The 14,405-nt window shown below is 37.8% G+C and overlaps 1 protein-coding gene across 1 annotated transcript; it reads right to left on the reverse strand.

The window, feature by feature from the left end:
* Positions 1-917: 917 nt before the first annotated feature.
* ZNF217 (zinc finger protein 217) lies at positions 918-13,088 on the reverse strand. Its single transcript, XM_009955682.2, has 5 exons — positions 11,690-13,088; positions 9,377-9,502; positions 6,926-8,515; positions 3,013-3,141; positions 918-1,712 (listed from the first exon to the last, which is right to left on the reverse strand). The coding sequence occupies exons 1-4, from the start codon at positions 13,086-13,088 to the stop codon at positions 3,032-3,034; spliced, it is 3,225 nt and encodes a 1,074-aa protein (XP_009953984.2). The 3' UTR covers positions 918-1,712; positions 3,013-3,031.
* Positions 13,089-14,405: the final 1,317 nt, after the last annotated feature.

The following is a 14,405-nucleotide window of genomic DNA, read 5'->3' on the forward strand; positions in this document are numbered from 1 at the left end:
TTGCTGAAACGTCTTAAAAACCAGCCCCGTACATTTTAATCACAGAACCCCGTACGGTACACAGATGGTAGTTACAGCATGCATTCTATAAGACTCATTGAAAGATCACGCAAAAAAATAGATTAACCATTTTCCAAGTGAATTTATCTTCAAAAAATAGGCTATAAAAGTGCAAAACTAGGAAAACAAAAGTCTAGATTATGTACATATGGCTCAGCTTATGAACAGGAAAAAAGGTAAATAGTGTACAATTTCCTGATACACAGCACTTCATTACATCGCCAGTTTACAGAGACATTAAAAATAGGTCCCATATACAGGAACTAAGACATACAACTGGAACATCTCAAGTTGCATAATGAAAAAACAAGGTTTCTAGGTTTTGCTATTTTACATTTGTTGTATGAGGGAAGAGAGCAAAATGAACAGTGCAAAATTTTTCTTTTTTTTGTTTTAATAAAATGTATGGAAGTCAGAGACAGGTACAGAAGAAATTAACTCTTAACTACAGTCTTTATGAGAAGCAACTAGGAACGCAAGTCAAAATATGCAACAATTCTGCTTTACTGGCTGGTAACTGGCCATCTTCCCTTTACAAAAATTAAACTGCATGTGCATTAGAAAAAACTCTTGTTGTCTTCGCAATAAAATAAAAGGAGATATTCTCCCATTTACAGATTATTTCTCACTTATTTTAAACACCCAGCAGACGCTAAAACTCGACATCAAGAAGCTTCCAAGCACAGTCAAGCAGGTTACACCATAGTCACATCCCTTTTGAAGTCTGTAGATCCCGTATTCATATTGCAAGTCCGTCTGTTTGTGACTTTACAGTTTGGACAAAGGTGCAAAGTAGTTTTCCTCTAAATGTAACTGTATTGCGTTTAGTACAAAACTAAACGTTTGAAACATTTAGATTAGTATCGTTTCTCATGCAAGCCCTAGGTATTTTCTGCTGTAAAAGTTTGTATGTTGGTAGAGATGTTTGTTTAAGAGGCTTCTCTGAAGAACAGCAACCAATGCCAAGGGAAGAATCCAACCGTATTTCAGGAACGCCACACTGAAATCCAAATGTCAAGTATTGCCTCATCCTTGCATTTCAAAATATGCTGGAAACAACCCCAGGGAAACAGATCCCTCCAACACATTATGGTCCTAACATACACGAGGCAGATCAGCATAATGTCAGCACCGTTGCTTTGATGTTCCCACCATTTATAAACTGGACAGTTTCAGACAGTGTATTTGGAAGTTGGTTTTAAAAAATAACATAGTTCAACAGAAAAAAAAACAGATGAGAAACTTTCACCTTTATGAAAAAGGAGCATTAAGCCAACAGGATTTCAACTTCAGTATTTACAGTTTACCTGAGGTGCAAGGATTATATATTCTTTCAAAGAAAAACTCTTCAGCAGCACTCAAGTATGTAAAAATATAATTCCTACCTAATATTTGGTCAATTAATTCTAATGAAAAATACTCAAGAGTCAATGTCAAGATATACATTCTCCACACACCTTCATAACCCAATTGTTTAGACTACTCTTTATGGCTATTTGGTACAAAATGTTAACAGAACCAGTATTATAAAACTGTAGTGTTTTTATATACAGTACAATCACAGCTTAGTTCAGTAGCTTTCACCATTCATTTTTACTCAAGGGATGAACTGCAAGTATAACTCCATAGAACATGCACTTGTGTCCTTAGACCTAGAGGAAAAAAGGAAAAAAGAAAAAGTAGGTTTGTGGTATACAACTATAAAATAGTATAATACATTTTTTGTTGTGAGGAGTATCTTTAAAAGATAAAGGTAATTTCTTCCGCACCCTTGAATAAGTGTATGTAGAAATTGATGTTGCCTTATAAGGTCTCTGTCTTCTATTTGCCAAATAAAAGCTTGCAATCAAGTCTACTTTTGAAGATACTCAAACCCCAAGTAAAAATACAGGCAGGAAATTGAGTTAGCTTAAAAAAGCAGAACTAGACAAAAATACACTTAGTAGAGGGACAATAAAAGCAGTAGGATTAGGAGAGTATCAAGAAATAAAGTATTTTAAAAGCTGTCAACTAGATGTCAGATAACTCTGCTCCCCAGATATGCAAAATCTTTCCATAAAATAGTGCATGCTGGTCCAGGTGCTATAGCATTCAAGACATATCTCCTTAAATTTGAATGAGGAAAATTATCTGTAGCTCTGGGTTTGAAAAAAGCATACAGATATATATTTATTTATAGTCATATAGAGTACTTATCTCCTTAGCAGCTAAGAATGTTGCAAACATAATGGGATTGTTCAGTTCAGAGATACAGCTACAGAACTGAAGAGATGAAGCACGGGAATTCAGAACACCAGGCTAATTCTTTTCACTTGACCTGTTTCCCTAAGAGGCTACACCCACTTCTCAGTTAAACAAAGGAAAAACTATTTGGAATAACCTCTCCAGTTCACAAAGATAAAACTGTCAAGGAGCTATCAGGAAACCCTTACTTCTCTATAAAATAATCCACCAAAAAGAGCCTTGTTGCTTGAGGCAATCCTCACAATCTTCAGAAGTTGTAAAATGAGTAATGTCTACATTTTCAGGAAGGACTAACCAACATAACCTCCCATAGAACTCATGAACTGTGATAACAGGCACTTCCTCTCATTTCTAGTTCTCCACATGATGTTCCCCCCCCCCAAGTACTGATTTAAGGGGAAAGCCCTTTTGTACGAACACTTCCCAATGGAATTGTAACTAATTAATACATCTATCTATTGCTAGCCCTTCCATTTCTTCTAGAAAAGGGGCACCTATGCAGTTTTTATGCAAGCCATTACCACTATTCAAAATAACCAATGCTGCTACACCAGTATTTGGTTGACTTCATAAGAGGGGGGGAATTTGTATTTTCAGCTGTTCTGGTTCAGACTTTCATGACCTCTTATCACACTATGCACCAACTTCTGATGCTATGAGTACATAATGCAACATTTAAGCAACAATTAGTTCAAAAGGTTTGTTTACCGTTTCTTGAAGTAAACGATTAAGTCTTCTTGTCGCTTGGTCGAAAGTGTGCATTGCCAATGAAACTTTCATAACTTCGCTTTTGTAGCACACTGCTAGGTAATTGTTGGTATGACACTGATCTCTTTCCTGACAAAAATTAATTTAGAGGAGTTAGAATTATTTCCTGATAATCTAATTGGTCAGACATTCAGTTGTGAGCAGTCTATGTCAGCATCCAGAATACCACAGATGCTACCCACAAATCATCTCACAAGCAGGGCCCAAGACAATACATACTCCTAGTTCTATTAAAAGATTATATGAAATTCAGTATCCAGAACAAATATAAGGAGAATGAAACGTATTAATTTAACAACTTTGTCCTGAGCTGTATACACACATGTCCATCTCTCCAGAGTTTGCTCATTTGATTTGCAAGAATTTCTTTGCTTAGCTCATCATAGAGCGGGCTTCACTTTAACAAGGTTTAACAGCTGCAGTACATTCTGTAGCATGATGTCTACGTATCCAATTTCTGTATTTGTTTGAAAATTGAAATTTTGAATATGAGAGGAAAAACAGGTGTACTGCAGTATTGCCATCATAAATTACATATGGCAATTGTGACACTTTAAAAGTGTTAATACACATTTACTTGAAGACCTTTGTTAAGCAATTTTCAATCTAGTACATGGGTAATTTCATGTTTATCTGTGACCATTAATTCAGATTTTTATATGTGAAATCAATGCCTGTTCCATATTAAGTCTTATTAGCTTAAGCAAGCAGTCAAAAACACTTCATAAAATTAAGGAAAAAAAAAGTCAAGAATCATTACTCCCACAGGATACAAAAAGCCCAACTGCCATCCATATTCCATGAAAGCTTTAAATGCAGCATTGAAAAAACCTAGCAAGCTTTAATTAAATTAAAATGGCAAAGCTAAATTAATATTTCAACAGAATCTACAAAGCCATTGGAGTGTGTCATGAGCAATTGTCTTTAATTTGCAGCCTCTGCCAGATCAATCAGCCAACAGGTTATCCTTGATAGCGTGTTGCCATTGCAAAGGCAACTAATTTGAAAATAACACAAACTGAGTGGTTTCAGAATGTTTCTGTCTCTTCAGGGCAACACAGAATGGCAGAGCTTACAAGCAATAACGGAAGGCATCATGCTTTAATCAAGTTTGCCAAGTGGAACATATTCTCATGACAATTTGATCCAGCATTTAACATGCGACATAACATGTTCATAGGACCTAAATAATGTTGCCACAAGGCACACAGACCCTTAAAAAAGGTTTTGACATCATGTTTTATAATATCACCAGAGTTCAATAAAGAGACTACAGAAACCTGCAGGTCTAGACCTGCAGTACTTTGCATATGATATCTTACAAAATACATCTCTAAGGAGTTGCAACTCTTAGACAAACAGTTGTACGACAGCTTTTTAACAAAACAAGAATTTGCAGAAACTTTCATCTTCACTGTCTCCACCACATTAAAACTCTAATACTGAAAAGTTTGTTTGTCTGCTACCCTACACCCTCCCAAACAATTATCAAGGTTTGGGTTGGGTCTTTCTAGGCAGAATGGCTGAAAAAGTAGGAAATTAGCCTTAAAAACCTACGTTTTATTGCACAGGGCTTTTATTGAAGTTGCTAAGAAAACCCACAGAGGGGGTCTTGTTTCACAAGTCTTTCCAATGTAGGTAACAGCCATAAAAAGTTGCTTTTCTTGCCCTGAGACAGCACTGTGAACCGAACAATGAAATCTTTATTTCCATGACAACAATACTGTCAAAGTAGTTGCAGCCAGAGTTTTGAGAGCTCTAAATAACAAGAAACAGTAGAAAGTTCTTGACTACAGACTACTGTCTCCAGGCTTGTACCAAAGAGGAGGAAGAAAAGCCTACCACAGATTTTTCTGTCACAGGTGGAGCTTTCAAAAGAAGAACAAGGTGGATTCCAGTGAAGTCATTGTTTAAGACTAGTATTGCATCAACAGCTCCTTCAACAGGCTAGCCCCACTAAGGCTACTGGCAAGATAAGAGAGTTTCCTCCCTATCGCCAATGTAAACTAACACTGGGAAGGAGCAAGTCACTGCCCACCATCTAGTCCTCGGGGTACAGACTATTCATCTAGCTGGCTGAAGCTATAAGATGCTGTAACTTTCACCTGCCTGTTTTTATGAAAATTAATAGGGTTTTATACATCAAGAGCATTCTCTCAAACCCCTGAATGTTCCATCTGCTCAACAGATGCCAGTGTCATGAAGCGCAAGTCCTCATTTGGTGCAAATCAACAGAGTTTAGTCCTCCACCAAATCTAAGTTCTTAGCTGCTATCAACCACTAATTTAAGGGAAAAAAAAGTCTTGCAAAGCACTGTACGTTCCACAACTGCCTGAATGACTGCTGTGCTCAGAAGATGACCTGTATACATATATACATTTAATTCTCTCCGATCACTAGGAATAAAGAGGACAGCAACAACGTTTGTCCTTCTGCCCGTCCCTCAGCATTACCTATGCATAACCTAGTGCCCACTTTACATTCCTCATAGCAACTCATGGTGCAGTTCATGGTACACAGACAATGCTCTTGATGAAACCAGGAATTAATTCCATTTCTCAGCCACTTCAGTGAGTCATCTGTGATGATGGCTTTTCATTTGTCCACTCCCTACCCAGACTGGAAACCAAACTGTAACACTTTCCTTCACCCTTCTATAACCCACTAGCAAGCCTGAATATTTACGAAGCCCACAACCTTAAAACAAGCAAACAAGTGCCAGGACAGCGTCAATACTTTTTTTGCCACATAACTAAATGCAGACGTAGTATTTTGCAGTTCACTCTGACCCAAGGTAACACACCCCCTGCTTGTTATGAACCCAGAGTACTTCAGAAGAGAATGGGAGTATTCACAGAGTTTAAGAACTTAGCAGAGACTTTAAGACTACAGAGCATACACACACACTTCATTTTTACAATAGGATCTTAATTTCAGAATTCAAAGTCCTATATTTATAGCTAAATCCATATTGACCTCAGCTCAAAGCCATAATTATCATCTTTGACAAACAGTCAAGACAACTGCTTAAATATCAGCTAGCACCTTCTAATCTTGGCCTCCTGCTAAGTTCTGAAAATGCTAAGTACGAAACACAAAAAGCATGTATTCCATAAAAGTATCAAAGTTTTCCAAATACATTGCAAAACATTTCTCTCTGCTAGGCCCAGAATTTTCCACAAAGCATTACTGCTTAGTGCAATGAGACACCGTAATTAGAATAGCAGAAATATGTTGTCTTGATTTAACAAAGTGTTCTGTTCCTATTAAAAACTAAGTATTATAAAAACCCATTGATGAACAGAGGTATAAGATTTAAATCAGTCTCTTAATTTCTAATACATCGTTTCCTGTAACTAAAGGGAACAATTTTCCATGACAGCTTTTTTCTGTCTTTTTTTTTTTTTTTGGGGGGGGTGGGGGGTGGGGGTGGGTGTGGTTTTTTGTTTTGTTGGCTTTTTTTTTTCATAAGAGGTTTTATTAATATTCCAGATGGCCCAAGACTTCTTGCGTATTAAGCAGAAAGGCTCATTCTATATCCTGGATTTGTTAGCATGTCTGGAGTGCTCTGATGAGCTAACAATACATGTTTGCTATCAGAGACCCATGGCAGGGGGAGGAGGGAACTTCAGGAACTTTAAATCCCTTTTTAAAATTCAAACCTTCCATGCCTAATTCCCCAAGCCAGAAGTTTGCTGAACCTGGATTTTAAATTTAAAATCTAAGCATTGGCTGGAATTGGTGAAATGCTAAGTACAGCTTTATACTTCAAGGTGGGTATGCACTTATTTATCTTTCATTCACCTTCCTCTGTAATGGTACAAGACAGTTAATTAGGAAGGAGATACAGTACCTTCTACTGTAGAGCTGGTTACTTGGCCATTGCTAGATCCACAAGAACTGTAAAGTGATCCAGAGCTATATGGCTCATAGGGTTTGAGAACAGTCAATACATTAGGAGGATCATCATCCGAATTCAGAAGCCCTTGTTTGGTTGGCAAAACAGAGGATGCAGGTTTGGTGCGAGAACATTCCTGAGGTAGCAGATTTGCATATCTGTTTGCAACACGAAATCTGCTCATTTCGTATCTTCTGTAATTAGCCATTGGAGAGTCAATATGTTCAGTAGCTAACAGATTAGGTTTCATTCGTTTAGAAGATGTTTCACCATAGTCTAGATTTACATTGCTCACAGATTTACTACAAAGATAGTCTCTTCCTCGATGACAAGACCAGGCAGGTTCATTTACATGAGAGTCGAGAGCCCCATTCATACTGCTGCTTACCAGACCAGATTGAGACACTGGGACACTTGGAGCTTTTACTTTAGATTCAAATCTTTTTACTCTGTCCAATACTGGAGAGATACTGGAACTGGAGTGCATTTCTTGCTGAGGTTGTCTATTGTTATTTGCCTGAGCTCCAACATTACTTTGCTGTTTGTGAAACTTGAGGTTACTTGGGGCTGTGCTGCTTGAGTCAGTCATTGACAAGAGAGGGACTTTGTTCTGTGGAGGGTGACATTGTTTAGCTTTCCCTGTTTGCAACGGTTTTTGCTGTGTAGGTGGGGAAGCCTTACATTTATTAGAATTAAAAGACAGGGGAGGCACATCTTTACCAAGCAGAGCTGGAGGGCATCCAGTGCGTCTGGCTTTAGCTACAGCCTTGTTTCTACAGCCATTTTTGTTAACGGTGTCAGGATTGTATTTGTGCATCAGCCTCTGGTGCATCATTAGGACTTCTGGATAAAGTGTTCTGTAAGGACAAAATGGACAGGTGCTGGGTGCTAGTGGGTCTCTAGTTGAAACCACTAAACATTCTTGTGAAGTCCTAATAGATAAGTCCAAGGGCTTTCCTTGAGAGTCCACCATAGGTTTGTGTTTGTAGTTTTCAGTGCACTCTCGCACATCATTCACATTTTTTCCATCCTTTAAAGCACAAACATACTGGACGTCATCTCCCTCTGATGCCACAGAAGCTTTTCTCTCTCTTTTATGAGGAACACTGGGCTGAGCTTCCTTCGTTTCCTTCTCAGCCTTTAGTTTTTCCAGGTAAGGAGTGGACATGTTCTCATGTATTTGATTTGAATTGTTACAAACAGAACCTTTATTCGATTCCCTAGAATTATTTTTCATTTTTAAAAGAACTGTGCTACCTGTTGCATTGTTCAAAGACAGAAGTTCCTTTTGCTGCTTGGTAGGTGGGTAGCCCTCAGCATCTTTGGCACAATCAGAAAGCCTCTTCAAATTTTTGGTTTCTTGAGCACCATCAGCAGCCAGCAAGCGCTCAGTCTCCTGACTCTGTAATGAAACTTTGCTGTCACTTTTCACGTCTGCTGCACTATCAGCTTGCTTGTCCTTGTGATGCCTCTCTAAATGATACCTCAGTGAAGTTTTCTGTGCTGCTGCGTACTCACAGAATTCACATTTGTACGGTTTTTCACCTGAAACACAGTTTTATCAGTAAGTTTGATACAATTTGATTTGAAATCTTGAATACAATTAAAGACAAGGGAATAACGTAGACCACAAAACAGTAAAATAGATTTTTCTTTCCCCTTCCACATACCTGCAATTCCCAAACTCATCTAAATCATTTAGACAACTACATCTTACTGCTTTTACTAACTAGAGTGACATCTTCTGGCTACCATGAAGATATTTTCCACACGTTGGCTATGTACAGAGATGGTAGCTGACAATATGTTTGGCAGAGATAAGCAAGTATAACTGTGGGTCAACTCCAACAATTTGTAGCCCTTGATCATGCCACAAGTATGCTATTCAACAACACAAATGTTACAGTTCATCTATAAATAGAGCTGTTTCAAAAGCAACAGGGATATACATTAACAGAAGTAGAAACACTTTGCCTGGCTATGGAAAACAAAAAGCTGAACTAAAAAATAGACACAGCTTTTTACCAGGTAGCAGCAACTGGCAGACGATCAACTTAGCACTTGGGAAACAGGCTTCTTTTTAAGTTTAAATAAAAAAACAAAACAAAACACACCAAACCTTTTTGCTAGACTGCTAAAAGCAGAAAGAATTAAAGTTTTAAAAAATACTGTGCTCTTAACAGTACTTAATGTAATTAGTCCTATTAAAAAAGATTTACACTTATGTAATTCCTTCTAAGAAATTTGAATTGGAATTACTTAAATTTTTTTTAGCATTAGAGAAAACTGTTCTTCGTATCAATAATGTTGAAGGCAACTTCTGTTTTTCTTAAGCAAAACCAAACATTTCATCCAAATGGATTCAGCAGACTTCCTTCCCCTCCCACAAAGGTGAAGCCCGTTTACCTGTATGAGTTCTGAGATGAATATTGAGGTAATAATTTGAGCGAAAATACTTTCCACAATAGCTGCATTCTCTGGAGGCTCCAAGGGTTTTAACTTTTGCTCTTTCCAAACCATCTTCATTTTTATCTTTGGGAGAAAATATAGCTATATTATGAAGAGCAAGTGCAAATTTGGAGTCTCATTTTAAACTATAAATAACTATCTTAGCTGTCTTTTTTAAGGAAAAAACACAGAATGATGAACTGTTGTCAACTCCTACAGCCTACGAGTATCTTTTGTTCTGTACTGCTGCACACCTAGTAATCAAAGAGCAAAAGAGTTAAAAAGGTTTCTGTGTCAAGTAACACTGCGGTTAGTGACTGTAACGAAGAAGCCCTAAAGAACAAACAAGGTGCAAAACTAGGCCTCAAAGAAGAAAAAAAAATTATCTTTACTGACCTACAGAAACTTGATGGAGAACAGCCCATCTTAAAAATTCACAAGTTACAAACTGTATTTGTTTATTAAAGGGAGTGCTTGAATGAGTAAGTGTGAGCATGATGATTCAGACTGTAAACCTGCTCTGTGCCCCAGAGCAAAACACAGGAAGGTGTTTTGGGGAAGGAAGGTGAGGAGAAAGATTTTCTTACTGATTGTAATAATATTATTGTTTCTGTGCTAATCAATGGAGTGTCATGCTTGTATAGCAACATCCTTAGATTTAATGAGTAATCTTTCACTAGACACAGTAATGCTTAAGCTTTGATAAACAGGAGAGTAGGAAATCGACAGGGGCTGCTAGTTGTGCGAAACGTACTCAAGGAACAAATTCATAGATTAAAAACTGGTTCCACTCAAGTGTAAGCAGCAGTAGTTACCACTGGAGGGCGGCAAGTACAGCATAATGCCTAACAAGGGGTGAAGGCTTACACACAACACACCACTAAAAATCAACATGATTTCTCCGGCAGGTTGAATTGAAAAAACAAGACAACTTCAGTAAAATACCCCAGTCAAGGCTGACCAGTAAGCTACAGTGGAAAGAGAAGGAAGGAGACGTTCCGCTTGACTAAGACATTAGATACATAACAGATAGCTTAAAAAAGTTCTCTGAAGTTCCTACGCATTGGAAAGCTTCTATATTGGAACTGCTAAGCATGGCTAAACTATAGCTAAGACAAGCCATAGCTGTTTTAAACAAACAGATAATGCCTCAATAAGCGTGACTCAGCATGTCACAACAAAAGCTGTTGTAGCTTAGGATAAGACACTGAGAAACAAAACAAGCAAGTTAACATTAGGTAATAATTCCATTCCTTTGTTACTGGAGGCAAAATAAAGGGCTGCACATTACCAGAAATGGAAAAGTCAGTTGTGTGTGCCAGGACATTCTGTACATTGTGTCTTTTCTTGAGATTATGCAAGTGTCTGTTCTTTAAATGCAGACTCAAAGCATGTCACACACAAGAGTGGTAAATTAGTTAGGAGACTTTTTGCTATTCCTTTTTGTCCCCAGACATGCAACCTTTTTCAGTTAAGGAATCACTCAGTATCACTTGTTTTCCCAAGACACTGTGAGATGCAGAATTAATCCTGGGTAACATACAGATTGAGCCCATCTACTCTGTCAAAGAGAACTAACCCTTCAAGGAAGAAGAGTTAAATATAAACCTCTTACACACATCATGTCCACATATTAATAGCCTACATGCATGTCCTTATGCAACTAATTTAAAATTGTTGGTTCTGACATTTAGGCTTTCAAATCACATATCATTCAAAAGAAACACAGAACCTGCAGTTTGATAGAAAAAGTTTGGAATTATCCTTTACTAACTCAGGATCTTAACAACTGCTGGTATCAAGCCCTGAACACTTTCTGCCCTTTCTTACAAGACGCAGGGGGAAAAAAGTGAAACTGCAATTACTTCTTCAGAAATGCTGTTTGAAAAATATGTGCTGTAAAAGGGATATGCAATCCTCAAAAGTATCCAGTAAAACTCATCATCTTGCTATTGAGGAGGAGAGAGAAGGGGCAAGTAAACAGTGACTTTTCCTAGACTGATTGTTATTACAAGTATTTCAATGAGTCCAGTAACTCAAATCATAACTGCAAGAAGGCCCAACACAACGTCAATGATCTCAAAGTGGCAGTGTCAGAACCTTTCTTTCTCCATTTTTCTCTTTTCCCATTACCCCAACATAACATTTTAGATCTCTGGCCAAGTTTGAAAAGATAACCGAGAAAGGCAAGATGCATTCTTTGGCTCTGAAGAGTTCCTAAACAATACAGTAACAGCTATTTCAAACTCATATGCTCAAAATGCGACTCACCTAAATTAAGTGTTTCTGGAAGTCCATCTTCAGATCCATCTTCAGAGCCTCCTTCTATTCGTTCTCCTGCTCCATTTTCATCCAGACTTGCAATTATATCAGCACAGCACGTTCTCGAAGCAGCTGAACTCTCTCCATCAGTCCGCCTGTCCCTTTTATGTACTCTGGAATGAAGGACTAGCTGGTGGTATGTTCTGAAGGCTTTACCACACTCTGAACAGTGTGTTGGCTTCTCTTTGTTCTGCGACAATTTAGAATCCATCTCCATAGAAGGCACTTCACTACTGGGATGTTTCAATTTGTCTTGGGATAAGTTACCATTCCCTGTATAACTGCTGTTTTTATTTACTTTTGATTTCCCTGTAGTTTCAGTCTGGCTACCTTTATTTGCATTCCAAACTTCACTGAATTCTTCTTTTTCAGAACATGAATCATCATTGTCTGTACTTCCTTCTTGCCCTGGTTCTTTAGTTTGGCCATGGCCAACTGCAATTTTACCTTTGGTAGCCAGCTGCCATGCTTGATATGTATTGAAAGGATCTAGTTCAGCTATCCATTTTACAGGTTTTTGTGATTTGTCATTTTCTGGACCCAAGTTTGGTCTCAAGTTCAAGAATCGCAAAAATTCCTCTCTTCGAGATGTTTCTTCTGCATTAGGTTCACCAGTCACTTGGCGGCTTTCACCACTGGGTACTGATTCTTTGGTGTGCACTTTACTGTGCTCAATTAAAGTCTCTTTATTGAGAAATAGGAAACCACAAACCATACAAATTTTGTAAGGTGATGTTACATTTTCAGTTACGTGCTCCTGTACCACCTCGTTTATTGTTACAGGGCTTTCAGAGCCTTGTTGGTGCTTGTTTCTAGAACCAGGTTTTCCAGTATGTGTTCTCATGTGATTTTTGAGGAACCACGGCTCTTTAAATCTTCTTCCACATACATTACACCAGTATGTGAAAGAATCTTTGTGCTTTCTCATGTGTGCCTCAACATCAAAAGCTTCATCAAATGTTTGTCCACAAACTTCACAACTAAGTTCTTCACTGTCTTTTTCGTTGTTCGGTGAAGGCAAGTTTGTTCTTACTTGACATTTATCTAGATGACTAAGATACTGTGCTTCAACACGCAGGACAGCTGGTTCACAAAGAGTGGGCCTATGCTGAGTTAAAACATGCTTACCAAGTTCTTCAGGATGTTTAAAAGTCTCATCACAAAACATGCAGTCCAGGGGCATGCATCCCTCAGCTTGCATGAGAAACTTTTCTTGCAAGGTTTTGTAAGAAATTGTGTTTGTTCCTTTTATTGTCATTGAGGCATCATTATTCTCCATCTGTGCACCAACAGTACTGGCTATTCCATCCGGTCCATCCATGTATGCCAAGAGAGGCTGAGTTGGCATGTTTCCTACGTTCTGTTCCCTATTACGCTTTTTAATGTAAGGTTTCAGTTCTTTGGGGATGCTCACTTATCACAATAAGGACACTTGTAAAGTTCTCCAACATGTGCTTACAAGTCTGCTAAGCTAAAAGATTTCTGCTTTCCACAGCAAAAAATTATTTGTTTTTCATTTTTATCTGTGTTCACACATCACTGCAAGCGTATCCATCGGTTCTCTCGGTGATGGCATGAGGTTTTTTTGAACTACTTCTTCGGATTTTTCAAGTCTGTAGAAACAGTCAGTTGCACTTAGTTTTTTTGTACAAACATTTCAAAGAGTTGCATTGGGAAAAATACACTCAAGGACAAGTTCAGTGCCACAAAGAACTCCAGCACCTGGAGAAGGGAGAAAACAGTCAGTCAGACTTTTCAAAAGAAAAGGAAATTGTCTCACAAATAATGAAAACATTAGGGCTAAAGAATTAAATGCTTTTGCACACAGAAGGCATACTTTTAATAGCCAATGAGGGACAGATAGAAGGCATTCTGGTCACTTTTCTACCTACCACAGTTGAAGTAGTATGGTCTTGTATTCCATTAGCTGGGCTTCTGTATTAATATTGCTATATAAAAGCAACACTTTGTCTACTATCTATGCTAAACCTACTCTTATCCCGTTACACAAAGCTGATGAAACCCTATTTCAATGCATACACTACTTGATAATATTCATAACAAGTAAATGCAGCAAGCCAAAGCAACCTTTCCTCGAACCTGTGAAACCAGCATTTAGAGGCACAGTAAAACTTTACTTGTTTGTTCTTTAAAGGCTATTGAGCAAAGGACTTCCCTGTCCCCCACACACACCCCAAGACTAGACAGCTTGGAATTAGCTTTCATAGTTCTGGCACACAGTAAGCATCAATACAAACATTTGTATTAAGAACTATTCACTAATACCACTAATCAAAGGTTTTACTATCATCCACAGATTTACAATCTCTGTGACAATTTCAGGCTAGTGCAACTAGATCATCCTAAAGGTTGAAATAAACTAATGATAGTGTTTCTTGAACAGTAGTTCAGTATTTAAATCACTCAAGAGGCCAACTATTACATTTAAAAGAAATGTTTCTAATTTCAAATTTCACATAACAAAAAATTTGCTTTATTGATTATACCCAAAAGGAAAAGTTTAAGATTCCACAAGGTTAAAAAGGGTTATAATACAGTTAAACACAATTCCAATTTAAATCTAAGTCTATAATGTCTGCTAGCAGCAAATTAATGGCCACCACTCTTTGGGCTGGCGAATTATAGTATTGTGGAGTTCGGGACT

The sequence above is a fragment of the Leptosomus discolor genome, chromosome 17 (assembly GCF_034619465.1).
Source record: "Leptosomus discolor isolate bLepDis1 chromosome 17, bLepDis1.hap2, whole genome shotgun sequence".
Classification (NCBI taxonomy): domain Eukaryota; kingdom Metazoa; phylum Chordata; class Aves; order Leptosomiformes; family Leptosomidae; genus Leptosomus; species Leptosomus discolor.

Bases quoted from the DNA above. Each gene is read 5' to 3' on its own strand.
- ZNF217 (XM_009955682.2), bottom strand. From the start codon at position 13,088: ATGCCAACTCAGCCTCTCTTGGCATACATGGATGGACCGGATGGAATA. The intron at 8,516-9,376 runs GTAAACGGGCTT...ACTGTGTTTCAG, and splicing joins TCATCTCAGAACTCATACAG to GTGAAAAACCGTACAAATGT. The intron at 3,142-6,925 runs GTACTGTATCTC...AATTTTTGTCAG, and splicing joins AACCAGCTCTACAGTAGAAG to GAAAGAGATCAGTGTCATAC.